This window comes from Neltuma alba, unplaced genomic scaffold (assembly GCF_004799145.2).
Source record: "Neltuma alba isolate B1F8T4 unplaced genomic scaffold, ASM479914v2 tig00007545_pilon, whole genome shotgun sequence".
NCBI lineage: Eukaryota > Viridiplantae > Streptophyta > Magnoliopsida > Fabales > Fabaceae > Neltuma > Neltuma alba.
Window position 1 is genome coordinate 16,278 of NW_021634809.1, and position 14,602 is coordinate 30,879.

Consider the following 14,602-nt stretch of genomic DNA (forward strand, 5'->3'; position numbering starts at 1 on the left):
TTTAACAACACGTACAACAAGGACTCAGGGCACAGTAACCGCCCACAAGCCTAATATAAACATTCATCACACAAAGACTTAGGGCACAAGAAACATAGGGTGCTTAGCCCAACCCACAAATTATACACATAAGAGTAACACAAACAACAGAGTCTTATGGCCTCCAGCGATTCTAACATCACTCCATCAAATACAGTCATCCAACAATCCAATAAAGGAAAGTATATGCTAACAAAATCATGAGCCTTAAGATAATGATGTACATAACATTATATGTCCAAACCAAAAAAAGACTACTAGGCTATGTTCGCCTATGCCTTTGGTTGCTTCTCTTCGTGCAGAGCCAAGCTAGATGGTTCTCCTGAAAAGCATTGATGAATAACGGGGTGAGACATAAAGTCCCAATAACCAAGTATTAATTTGTGACATATACAAGTAGGATGGTAGGTTGGTGAAGTAATGCTTAAATATAATTTAAGTAATAAATGATGCTTTAATAAATACAACCACATGAAAAGAGTATGTCTCACCATCTACAATACAATTCTTACAAAAGTACACGTATCCAATAACACAATGAAGTATGCTCTCCCATTACTATACTTCTCTTTATAACTCCTTGACAAGAACCCGGGCTTTCTATGCTAAGTAACCCGGCCAAAGGTCACTCTACTCACATCAAGGAGTGGGCCCCCTCCTGCATCTACACTGCCCAAGAATGGACTATGATGTAAGAGGTGTCTACTCAAGAGCTCGTTCTCAATTCTGAGCCAAGAAAAAGGAAGAACTACAAGAGTCTAATAAAAAGGCCAAATACTATGATTAGTAGTGTAGGCATGTCGTGCGGTTCAAGAACAATTGTAACATTCTAAATTTTTTTAAAATTTTGAGTTATGGTTATGATTAATTAATAGTAATTAGAAGTATGTTACTATTTGAGTAAGGAGTTTATATAGAATAAAATTTATTCTTAATGACTTAAATTACAAACTATATAATTTTAGGAGAAAGAGAAAATAAATCAAGTTATGTTGGAAAAAATATTAATATTAATAATTTAAAAATAATTAAAATAATTAAATAAGTAACATATATATATTATAAATAATATAAGTGGGCGGCACATGGCCACCCACTGTTACCGGAGAGAGAAGGGAGTAACTCTCGTGACCCTCTCACCTTTAGTTATTAAAAAAAAAAAAAGAGGCAGAGGCGTTTTACAAGTGGGGGTCACGTATACCCCACTTTCAAACCTTTCCCTCCCCTTTTGCTACTTCGTTCCTTCTCCCCTAGTCCGTGGCCGCGACAGTGAATGACTGTGAGAGGAAGATTGAGGGTGTAAGAAAAGAAGGACTCTACTTGGGTACATATAAGATATTTAGGTAAGCTATTTTCATCCTACTATTTTTATTTAGCTTTTTCTTTTTTATTTCTGTAAGTTTATGGCAGAAAATAAAATTTATTAGGGCTTGTTAGATTTTTAATTTTTAAGGTTTGTAACTTATTATTAGGATATTAATAGAGTTTATGGGGTTAGAATAGAAGCCTTATGACTTAGATTTTTAGTTAGATGGTTGATTTGAGACAATATAAGTTAGGGTTTGGTTGGAAAATTGTGATTTGTATTAATGATGATATTAATTTCGAAACTTATCTCTTAGTTGAGTTCATTGGAGGTTATATTGAGAATTCAATACTTGAACTTTGAGGATTTTTATTAGAATAGGAATGTTGATAATTTTTGGAGAGACTTTAATTAGTGGAAATTGGGTGTTTTAAATAAATTGGGAAAAATATTATAAGTTATTGATTCTAATGAATGGGGAATGATTAATAGAAGAAGGGAATATGATTGTAATAATGATTGGAGGCATAGTTGATATATGGTTATTTTTCTAAGAGTTAAAGTAAGTACTTTTTGGAGATTTTTGGATGATTTGAAGGGATTATTCTTATTAATAATGTGAATGAGAGAAATAGAGTTGGGAAGTACTAGAAATTGTCACTTGGAGGAATAGATGAATTATTATTTTTCCTAAAGATAATTTTTTTTAAAGTAATCCAATTATGGGGATTTAGTTGATAAACTATTTTAATGCCATATTAATTCGTCTTTTTATATTAATATATGTTTATCAATTTATTATTGTAGAGTGAGCTTGATTTGGGCTCTTGGGTCTTGAATCCTTTCATTTTTGTTCTGTATCAAGAACTTGAGGTAACTATTTTCTAATTTACCTTATATGCTTGTTGATGTGATTATAAGCATGTGTTGATATTATAAATGTTATCATTATATGTTATACTGGTTTATGTATAAAAAGTGATGTATACACACACATGTATATTTGAAAATTTATGTTTTGATAAGTTTATTAGTTAAGTGGGCATGAATTATTTCATCTTATGAATATCTTGTTGATGTTGAACAAATTTGATTATTGAATATGAGAATACTTTATAAATATTAAATTGTGTGAAATTGGATGGTTGGGTTGTGCTGAAATGTGATTGTGGGAGGCTTGATTATTTATACCTGTAGTATAGCCGCCACTTGGCGCCCAGTGTTTGGCTTTAACATTCTTAGGACCCTTGATATCATCCTTCCTTTGGCCGAGTCAAGGGTCAGTTCAAGAAACATGACACCTTTCCGTATTCCAAGGAAAAAGAACCCATGGTCGGATATGAGCTCTGTAACTTTTGGCCGAGTTATACCTCATTACTGGAGAGCTTGGTGCAGTCTTGTTAAAGAGACAAATCCTGTTATGTATTATTAGCCCATGGGTTCTGTCAGATGTTACAAGGAGGTTATAAGGATGGTTGATGAAGTTCTGTGCATGTAAGTTATCTTTTGAAATTATTATATATTGTCTTCTGTAAAGATATTTACCTTATATGTTATTTGAAATTGTACTTTGCCCATTTAACTATCTTGTAATCACCCCCTGTATACTTGTTGAATTGGAATTATGGTTACTGGATCAATTTGACTCACCCCGTGGTTATTTAATATTTTTCAGATGAGGGTTCAGGTGTTAGTCCCAAGGGGAAATTGTCTAAGGCTTGAGTTGCTCTTCCAACTCTGTGTAGCCTCTATTTTGGTATACATGATTTGTTTAATGTATATTGCCAAATTTTAGGGCCTTTTTGTTAAACTTAACACATGCTTAATTTTTCCGCTGCATTCTAGACTTGAGCTATTGGGCGGAGCCCTTTTTTGTTATAGGTGACTGTTATTTTGATTGCGATTGATATGAGCAGTGGTAGTAGTTATTTTGGTGGACTTCAAATGCTATAACCCATTCATGATTGGTTTTAGTTATATTTTTGGGATTATAGATATTCATGATGGAGTTATTATACAGATAAAAATCAAGTATTGATTACTTCTTATTACATTAATTATCTTTTCTACTCTAGAATAGTGGTTACTGCACTGTTATGGATGTAAATTGTTAATGGTTATGGTAGATTTCTATTTGATTAATTTTTTTCTTTTTACCATGGTTGACCTTTCAAAGTAATTATGGGAGTCTTTTATAACTATGGTAATTTCTTTTCATTGTATGATTTATTCTTTCTACCATAGTTTCTACTTAAATGTTTTTTGTTAACTCTTTCCGATTATATTGGTTATTTAAGAATTAATTATTGTTTCTGAAAATGTTTAATTACCACTTATTACGAGGGCTGTTACAACAATTATCCTCCACGTAACAACATCCCAACCTCTACATATAAACCCCGTGCATAGTCACAATATAATTTAAAAATATCATAGTTCTTCAAAATAAGATGATATAATTTCAAACAAAGTATAATACATTTTCATTTTATTTAATAACATAATATTAGTATATCAAATTCAGCATCACAAAAATATAATTTCCCATAAAATACAACTCAAGCATAATCAAATCAACATACTTCCTACTTCACCAAAATTTGTCATAGAAGAAAATATATACTTTATTCACAAGTATACTTCCACAAATTAATTTAAGAAAATAAAAATATAATAAACACCTTACAATCCAAAGCATGTATATAAAATAAATTAACCCTGGTTACTTCTAATCCAAACTTAACCTCACAGCTTGAGAAATAAGAGTACAAATTACATACTCCAAAGTACAAGATAATCTACAACTAATGTAGATACAATTTAATATACATATAAATAAATAACTTAAATTACATAGGATTTATTATTATTAATATATACATATTTTACTTCCCAAAAATTCTTACTTCAAATAACATTTTTCTTCCCCCCAACTAACTCATTTAAATTATAAAAATATTGTTTTTATCTAACATTGTAAAAATCTCAATTTGTAACTTAAGTTTCCAACTTCAAAAAGATTTTCTAATAATATAACCTTAACCTATTTCACATTTTAAACCAATTAAAAACTCAATAATATATTAAATAACCCAAATAAATTATTTAACTTACATTTAATCGGTAAAAATATTTTATATGCCTTGAATAATATGTTTTTCAACTAAAATCTTAGTTTAAAATTCTCAAAATAACCAATGAATAAATATAATATAATTAAAATTTAAATAATATATCAAACAACCCAATTAAATTATTTAACTTAATTTTAATCAGTGCAAATATGATATATATCATAAATGACAGATTTTTTAACAAAATAAATTTGATTTTAAATACCATAAGTAATAAATGGACAAATCTAAACGGATTAGAATTAATTACTCATTTACCTCTAAATTTTTATGGTCATCTATTGTCATAACTCAGTACTTACTCCATACTCAAATCACAAAATTTTCTCTAAACACTAAAATGATGCGACTAATATAAAGTTCTAAATATATAGGAAATATTCATAAAAAATTTAATAAAAAGAAGTATTTTATGTATCTAAATGATTTCCAAAACTTATATTACCCTTCGAAATGCTAACACTAGAATAGGCTTCTCTCTCTTGATTTCTCTTTCAGCGCCTCTCACTCTCTCTTTCTTTGTCTCACTCTCCCTTTCTCTTTCTCTCTGCATGAAGAAAATACTGGGATTGTTAGGGTATTTAATACCCTCACATTAAATTTTCCTCCCAAATTTCTTTGTCCTATTACCTTACCTCCCTTCTTCAACCACCCCTCTCTTATTTCTTCCTTGCTCATAAATACCGCCACCTTTTCCACCGAATCCCATAGAAAAGTTGGGGTTTTTTTTTTAATAGATTAATTTAATTAATAATTTTTTATAATTGTTTTTAATTTTTCTAAATAATATTTAGGATGTTACATGTTCGTTGTGGCAAGCTCAACCGTTTGCCACGGTAAACTACACAGAAGCGATCAAGCTCCTTTATGATGTTTGCTATGTTTGCCATGGTGAAAAACACAGAGAGCATCCTTTCCTCTTTGATGTTGCTCACCGTGGCGAAATACACTGAGAGGTCCCACAAAACTACCTTAAAAAAACCTCTAGCTAACCCTCTTTTACCCTACCCACCTCAAATGGCCATTAACACATCTTAAGATCATATTACAATCAAACTGTATTATTCCTAAATCCTTGATTAAAAACCAGGATGTTACACTATATATTCAATGAAAGATAATACTTACATCAAATTCTTTATAAACATTACGTCAGTTTTCCACTGACATATGACCATGTATCATATTTTTGAAATATTAGCACTTAATTAACAAAAAAAGAACACATGGTCATGTATGATTGGAGAACTTAATATAATAGATATAAGAAACTTGACATAAGTTTTTTCCTTTAGTGAATTATGGATAGCTCAAGCTATGGCTTTCTATGGATTTTGTGTTATATATTGATGTGAAATTGTATTATCTAATTTCAAGATTTTACAAATAGATTACTTAATTTTAGAACTGCTGACTCTCACTCTAAGGGGAAAAAAGTAGGTCAATGCTGCTAGAATTTTGAAGTTTATGTGAATACTCCCCAAAGAAGTTATACTACCTCTAATCATTAATATAAGAGTTAGTTTGACATTTAATTTGATCTTAAATATAATATTCCAATTTACTTTATCTCTCATATTTTTCTATTTTTGTAAGATAGTCCTTGTGGTAGTATGTACATGTTAAATGTTTCATCGAATCATAATTCTAGCTAATAAACATGATTAGTAAGGATATTTTAGGAAAGATAACACCTATTTATTATAAATAACTAATTTAACTAATTTTCTTAATCTACTCAAATAATTTTTATATTAAAGATCAGAAATTGTACTAACTAGGGACACTCTTTTCTTATTCACTTTAACAATTTAAACTCCCTTTACCCACGAGAAAGAGGACATACATCCCCATCTACTTTGGTCATTATGGATATAGAACCCACCACAATCTACTCTATAAAGGGAGGTATACCAAGAGGCTCTTGGCAAGGACGCCTCTTTCAAATCCTAGTATCATTGGAAAATAGATAACATGTCCGTAGGCCAAAAGACCTTGATAAATGATACTTAATAGTTAGAGTAAATCTTTTGCGCAGGGTGTTACTTTTGATATGTCACCAAAGTCAAGTTCTTAATCCTTTGTCTTTTCCACTTTACCTTTGGGTTAAGGAAAATGGTTTTTGGAGGGTTCTCCATGGTGCTATCACTATAGATATTGGTTTTAGAGGTGTTCTTCAGGATTGTCTTACTCTTTGTAGTATGTTCGCTGATTTTCATCTTATGTGAACATTTGTATTTTTTTCTCATAAAAAAAAAAAGTTAGAGTAAAGGAGTGGCCTTTGGCCATATTCCCTTATTGAGTGTCTAACCTAATCATACTATTTTACTCACTATAGTACTCATTCTGTCCTTAATGTAAAAATTATCTAATTAATTTAGAAAGCTTAAAACAATCTAATAAAGTACTTAATTCTAACAAAATTATCATAATTTTATTTTAAAAAAACTTTAATGTAACATTAGATTATATATTAGCAAAAGTTAGACAAATCAGTTTAAAAAAATTAAAAAATATGAGAAATAAAATGAAATAAAATCTTATGTTTAGAATCAAAATCAATTTCTTAATTAGATCTTATGAGGAATGGGAGGCATAATATCTAATTAGCTAAACAGATTTTACAGTCACGGAGTGAAAAGCTTCATTGACCATAGATATGAATCTTAATTTTCAGGTAATTTGAATTTGAACTACGTAATTTTTGTGTCTGACAAAGACGGTTGAAAAGGAACGCCTAGGCTCCAAAAGAAGACAAACAGCTAAGAGAGAAACGATCCTCCATAAGTGAATAATATGATAAACAAATATATTTTAAAAGGCAATGCAGTAGAATTTTCTTCCAAATATCAAACTCAAACCAGACACATCAGTGTCTTGTCTTCATTTTTTTTCTTGTAATTCAAAGAAACATGTCAAAGAAAATGACAAGTGACAGGTGAAAATGATATGCTCTTCATCAAACCTTAGCATTAAATAATCTAATATCTTTGGCAGCCTCCATGAGAAGAATTCCATTCTTTTCCACACTTGTAACAAAACTCATATTTGCACCTGCAATCACGAATCAATCATCAATCATTTAATGAAATTAAACATTTGTTTCCCTACTTGTTTCTTCTCCACCAATTAAGAGCATAACAAGAACACGATTTGATTTTAATCCTGTTCTAAAAAGAGAACTTATCCTAAAAAAACTAACTTATCAGGTGAGATAGCTTTTTAAACTTATAAACCACACTTCATTTATCAGGCTACAAACACCTATAGAAAACTGACCTGCAAGTGATGTGCAAGCATCCCTGAGTCTTCTCCACATAGAACTTACACTTGGGACACCTTCCCCATTTCTTATCTTTAACAAGCTGTCTCACAAGCAGATCTTCCCTCTGTCTCTCATTCTCATTCAGTCCCTGGTATTCCTCACAGTCAACTCCATGATGCCATGGGACATTACACCTTGGACAGAACAATCTATGGCAAATAGGGCACTCTGTTTCCCTTGCAGCTGTTTGATCCATCTCATTCTCAACCAGCATCATGGCTGAACAATCCTTAAAGGGGCAATAAAATTTAGGCACTTGCAGAAAAAGAGCCTCACACAGAGCCTTATCCCATCTTTCTAGTAAGTCCTTGGGAATCCAAGGCCGACAAGCTTCAAGCTCATAAACACTCTTACAACCCAGCCCAGGACATGGAACTGCTGTTATGGTGTCTTGGACTTTCGTGGCCACATGTTTTGTCATACAATCAGAGCAATAAGAATGGCGGCATGTCTGGTTCTTGATCATCTGATTAGGTCTTTTAGTTTCTGCACAGATTTCACAGATGACTTCCAAAGGTTCCTCAATTTTAATTGCAGACTTCGCATGCTTAGTTTCTGGGTTAGGCCAAGGAGAAGAAGCAGAAGAAGAAGAAGAAGATGATGGTGGTGGTGGTGGTGGTCGTGGTGGTGGTGGTAAAAGGAGGGAAGAGGAATTGTTTGTGAGTAGAGAAATGATGAAGGAGGGATTGATGAACTTGGGCAACCTGGAGCGTTGAGGATATTCAGAAACAATGAGTGGGGCATGCTGATGATGATCATCTTCTTCGTGTTGGAAAAACAGAGCAGCGAAAAATGGATACTCGATGCAGAGAAGTTCGGTGGCCACAAAACAAAAGAAGAAAGAAGAAAAGAAGAGAATTTCGCAGAGAAGATCAGAGACGGAGTCTGGAGCCATGGGAGTGCGAATATAGAGTAAAGCGTGAAGAAGACGAAGTGAAAGTGATTTGTGGTGTGCTTTACAGGATATAAAAAGATTAAGGATAGAAATGAGTGCTTTCCGAAGAAACCGAGCCAAGAAGGCTTGACTTATTGTCAATGTGCTGCTGAAAAGTTGATTCCGGTTTTATTAAAAAGCTTCTTTTTTTTTTTTTGGTTTAATATCATAAAGGTTTTATCAAAAAAAAAGTTAATCCATTAAAAAAAAATGTTACGTCCGCAATTTGCATGTACACATCATTTATAAGAAAAAGAAGGCTTTTTTATTAAAATACGATAAACAGTAAAACTTTTTACCGAAATGCTACACTTTTAAAATTATTTACCAATATGCTACACTTAAAATCATTCTTGGCAAGAACGATTTTGAAATTACACACAAATCGTTCTTTACGTGAACGATTTCAGAAATCGTTTTTGGCGTGAACGATTTCACTTTTAAATTTTTTCTTAAATCAAAAAGTGAAATCGTTCTTGGCGTGAACGATTTCTGAAATCGTTCGCGCCAAGAACGATTTCACTCTTGCATGCAAAAATAAGAATCCCTGACGATGCTCCGGTAAGGCTATAACATATATAGTAAATTTTACTTCATCTTACTTATATTGGATTAAAATTTGAAAACCTCAGTTTTTTTTAAATTTTTTTTCAAATAGAGCTTGATGAAATTTTCTATCATTTCCTCTTCTTTTTATCTATCTCATACCAAACAGTACGTAACAAAAAAAGTTATGTTTTGATTGTAAATTTTTAATTGTAGCAATTAAGTTGTAAGACTAAATTATTATTACAGGCATAAAAGGCCCATGCCCAATACTTGATTTCTTGTCAAACCGAACAAATACCACACGACAGGCTTTTTTACCAAAATACTACAAATTGTAAAATTATACATCAATATGCTGTACTTTTAAAAGTATTTACTAATATATTACACTTAAAATCGGTCTTCAGGTGAATAATTTTTAAAGTCATTTATCTGGTGAACGACTTCTTCATAATCTATCCTTGATGTGCATGAGGTGAATGAAAATCGTTCTTCTGGTGAACAATTTCAAAACTTCATCTGCTGTTGAATGACTTCTCCCCTTCCCTCCTGATTAAAATGATTAGTATAATGATTTATCAATCATTTGACTGACAAAATCATGACTATATAATGAGAGAAAAATGTTATAATGATGTTAAAACTAATTGTGAAATAAGTATAAGATTAAAAATAAAAAGTAATAAATAAAGTTTAAGTTTATAAAGAAAAAATTATCCACCTTACTGATAGTGACTTCCAGTATCACATCTTAGCCTTCTTCTCATACGTTGTGGGCGTTATTGTTATATGTCAATTTCTTGAGCTTCAAATGTCTCATTTGTTTGTGTAGTTGGCGTGTTCAAATCAAACCAGGGTGATTCATTTAAATGTATAGATTGTCGAGGAGTGACAAATGCTTCATTTGATGGTCCACCATGTTCAAAAGTAGAAGCATTGTATTCAGCTGAAAATAATGCAGGATTATCTAATAAAGTCATGAATGGTTGAAATTGAGAAGGATTGGCTGAGTTGGAAGGGGATGATGATGAGGGTGCCATGTAATGAGACTCAAGTTGTGTAGGATCGATAGAGATGAAGGGGGATGATGGTGACGGTGATATGTCAGAAGCCTGAGTAAAAATTGAAGGTTCCTGTTCCCTTGCATTTTCGTTTTCAATTATAGGTTGGGTAGACAAGTAACCACCTCGTCGCTTGCTTGGTCTATCACGAGGAATTTGTGGCCGAGGCAACTCAGTTGTTGGTGGAGCAGGCTGAGGGTTTACATTAAAACGTTGTTCTCTAAGTACAAGTAAAATGTTACGCTGGTCGCGAGCAACCCTATCTCGATAATCAACACAACTAGGGCATGTTGAACGAGAATTAATTGGCAGCAATTCAGACGCAGGGTGAACGATTTTTGAAATCGTTCATGCCAAGAACAATTTCACTTTTTCATTTAAAATAAAAAAAAAAGTGAAATCGTTCACGCCAAGAACGACTTGTATGTAATTTGAAAATCGTTCTTGCCAAAACGATTTTAAGTGTAGTATATTGGTAAATAGTTTTAAAAGTGCAGTATCTTGGTAAAAACTTTTACTGTTTATCGTATTTCGGTAAAAAAGCCGAAAAAGAAGTATGAAAGAGATAAAATAATCACCTTTTATTTATTAAATTATTTATTTCTAAGTTGTAAGAATCTTGGTCTTAGGATTGCTGACCTAATAAATAAAGCAAAAAAAAAAAAAACTATCACTTGAAAATTTAGCACTGAATTTTAGGATTGCTCTTGAATTTTATAACTCTAGTTTCCCTTTGCATTTATCTTTTCATATAATTGTTCGTTACTAAGCACTGAAACCATTTTTTTCTTTTTTTTATTTTTTAAAAACATCTTAAAAAATGACTATTAAATTTTAAAATTTCAATTAGTGTTTATTATTATACTCGTAAAGAAAATAGATATACTTAAAAAACACATAATAACACATTTTTATAGTAATTTCTCGTTTGAAATTTTAAAATTTAACAGTCATTTTTTAAGATTTTTCCTTTTCTTTAACATTTGTAGCAGAAAGATAATCATAAGCTTCTTCAATCACTTATAATTCTTCCTTCTCTATTTTTTTATTTTATTAATGTAAACGCACACAACGCCAAGCTTAAATTTAGAATATCATCCAAACATGGCAAATAGAGCAACTCACTGTTTCTCCTCACTTAGATGAGGTAACGCATGGTAACGCTTGAAAAAATAATGGAAAAAAAGAATATGAACTGAGGTTATTCTCTTTGCTGATAAATCTGTAGGCAAGATCACAAAACAATAAAATTCTTTAATACACTTGTAGAGAACTGAAATAAAACATGACACCACATATAATTCTGCTGTCAAATGTAAATTAAGTTCAAAGATTTAAGGCTTAGGGTATAAAAGGAAACTTGCTCACCGGGGGGTTTTAATAATTGGGCCGAACTCGGATTATTGGGCCAAGTGGCCCAAAGAACCCCCTAATTGAATCATTATGAATTATAAGGAACCCCCTTGTGGGGGATCCAAGAATCAGCATCTAATAGAATAGAAGCTGTGAAACGTTGGGCCTCATCTGGGCCACTAAGGACCCTGACACCGGGCCAGTTCACTCTCCCAGAAGTATTGGACCCAGGCCCATAATTATTAAACTCCACATACGTCACCTTATCGGTGGGCTGACCTTGCATCTCTTCCCAACCCGCGGGGTCCACCATTGAGTCAATGAACGAGTCAATTACAGCCACCGTAGAATACGGCCGCCACGGCCTTCCCAACGTCGCACGGACCTTTGACTTCATGGCGGCGTCCTCCGGGGCCATCGTGAACTGGCAGTGCTGGAAGGCGAAGGCAGTGTCCTCGTCGGGACTTTCACGTGACTGGGCGGTGAAGGTGACGTAAGGCCGGTAACGAGCGTAGAGGTTGCAGTCCTCAAAGAGGGGCGGCGTCGCCGTAGATGAAGTCGACGGTGCCGTAGATGTCGCAGTTCTTGTAGAACTGACGGCCGGAGACGGCCCAGAGTGTGTCTTGCAAGCCTTCGATGGAGCATTGGAAGAAGATGCTGTGGTTGGCTTCGTTCCGGACGGTGACGGCGGCGCTTGCTTTTAACCCGGCTGAGTTCACCAGCCCTATATTCTCCGCCACGAACCCATCTCCATAGACAGCTGCGAATTCAATTAAAATTCAAAAAAAAAAAAAAATTACTTTGCTACAAATATTTGTTTAGTTTCAATACTGTTTATGGTATCCAAAATCTAATATACACAGATTATCCACGAATAGATAAAATAATTGAGCATAGAATTTATAAGTCATATAACCAATAATTTATGTATTTTTAAACTCCACATAATGTGTGAGAAAAACATGTTTTAACCCAGAGAAAATATATCTGATGATGCTGACTAATTAGCGATGCGCTTGTGGTTAAACAAAAATGTTGGATATCATCATCAAATGATATCCTATCATGAAAAAAATTTTAAGTGAATTATTTGGGGAAAAAATTTGTCAGCTGAGTTTAAAAAATTGCGTTTTTATAATTAATTCATGTTTAGATAAGAATAGTGGAAGATAGAGTTATGTTCAGGATACGCCTCATTATGAAATATTCCATTCATTTTTTATTGTAAGCGTGTTAGAGGAATTTAATTAATTATAAAGTTTAATAATTAGTTAAGACTATGAGGTGGAAAAAAAATTAATATTGTAGGGAAAACATCTTATATTATAAAATGTGTTGGTGATTCTTGTAATAAAAGATCTTTTGGCCAAAAAAAATTCTTGTAATAAAAGAAGCGATCTTGTTTATAATACAAATTGCATTACAAACTAGATCTTATATTCTTCCGTCTTTAATGTATGACTTATTTAACCAATTTTATTACATTAAGAAAGTTAGGTGAATTAGTTAATTAAAAAAATATAATATTTTTTTTAAATATCATAATCATCCTCGTTAATATTCTTCTTCCCTCTCCTACTTAATTACGGTCAAAAGAATATCAATAGGAGTAATTCAAAAAACTTAATAAATATAAAAAATATATCTTATTTTTAGAATTAAAATCACCTTATTAATTAAATCTTATATTAAGCAGTAATGAGTATGTAGGATAAGAGTTAGGAAGATGTTATAAATGAATTACTCTCAAAAAAGAGCGAGCTGTTGAGTTGTTTTCCAGATTATAACGTGACAAAGCTAGGCATATGAAGATGGTGAGGCACTGTTATTAGGCAGAAGCTGGTGGGATATGATGTGATGGATTAGGTTTACCAAAATAGTTAAAAGGCAACCTAAAATTATCAGAAATTACAATGCGTGCGCGCGTCGGTTTCCATGTCAAAGGTGGTTGATGTTGGATGTTTGGCACTTTATTCTATTTTATAGACCTTTTTAGAGTTAGTAATGTACTTACCATTATATTCAATACATCTACTTTCCTCACTCATTCATCCCTATCCTGGTTTGGCTGCTATTCCGAGTTATAAGATGCCATGAGATCAAAAAATACAAGATAAAAGTGCATGTAGCTCCTAATCTTATTATTCATATACATTCAATATTCTGATCTTATTTATAGTGTCTGTAGCATTCAAATCTTTTTTTATATCACTTTAATTTTATTTATAGTGCATTCCACACAAAGATTAAAATGCTAGATGTAATTATAAAAATAATATCAAAGTACTGAATGCACTTAGGAAATAACATCAAGATGCTTATAAAGTTTAGTTATTAATTTTTAGAAATCAATTGGAGGAAAAAAAAAAGTTAGTTAGATAAATAATGTTTGACATGGTTTTAAAGGCAAGGTATTTTTTGTCCAAAAGTCACTTTGAGATTAAAACAATTTTTTTTTGTCTTAAAATTTTTACTCTTCTTTATATTTAAACTTTTTGAAATTGATTTTTTAATATATCGTCTGAACAAGTTTTTGTCAAACTGACTTTTTTTATAAGAATCTATTCAAACAAAAATTGCACATTTCACTATTTGAGTTTTAATCCAATCTTAGTTTGCAAAAATCATTGTGATAAAAGTTTGTTCAAACGTAAATGTTGAACTTACTTTTCTAAATAAAAATCACTCATTGAAATACTACCTCCAGCTCTTAATTTGAACTATAAATTAGATTTTAAAAAAAAAAAAACTAAGAATCGAATGTGGTATAAAACACCTAATTGAAAATTCGGAGGCTACGAAAAAAAGTTGGTGAAGGGGACCCAAGACTTGTTGCCTTTTTTCCAGATTAAGTAATATGATATCCAGTATTTATTCAAAAAAAAAAATTCGGAGGCTACG

The 14,602-nt window shown here is 32.0% G+C and overlaps 1 protein-coding gene and 1 pseudogene across 1 annotated transcript; both read right to left on the bottom strand.

Moving 5' to 3' along the window:
* Positions 1-7,242: 7,242 nt before the first annotated feature.
* On the bottom strand, positions 7,243-8,717 carry LOC114752783 (probable E3 ubiquitin-protein ligase RNF217). Its single transcript, XM_028941488.1, has 2 exons — positions 7,759-8,717; positions 7,243-7,533 (listed from the first exon to the last, which is right to left on the bottom strand). Exons 1-2 carry the CDS (start codon positions 8,697-8,699, stop codon positions 7,461-7,463), a joined length of 1,014 nt encoding a protein of 337 aa, XP_028797321.1. The 5' UTR covers positions 8,700-8,717; the 3' UTR covers positions 7,243-7,460.
* A 2,836-nt stretch (positions 8,718-11,553) lies between these two features.
* Positions 11,554-12,461, bottom strand: LOC114752782 (pectinesterase 2-like; annotated as a pseudogene).
* Between the last annotated feature and the right edge of the window lie 2,141 nt (positions 12,462-14,602).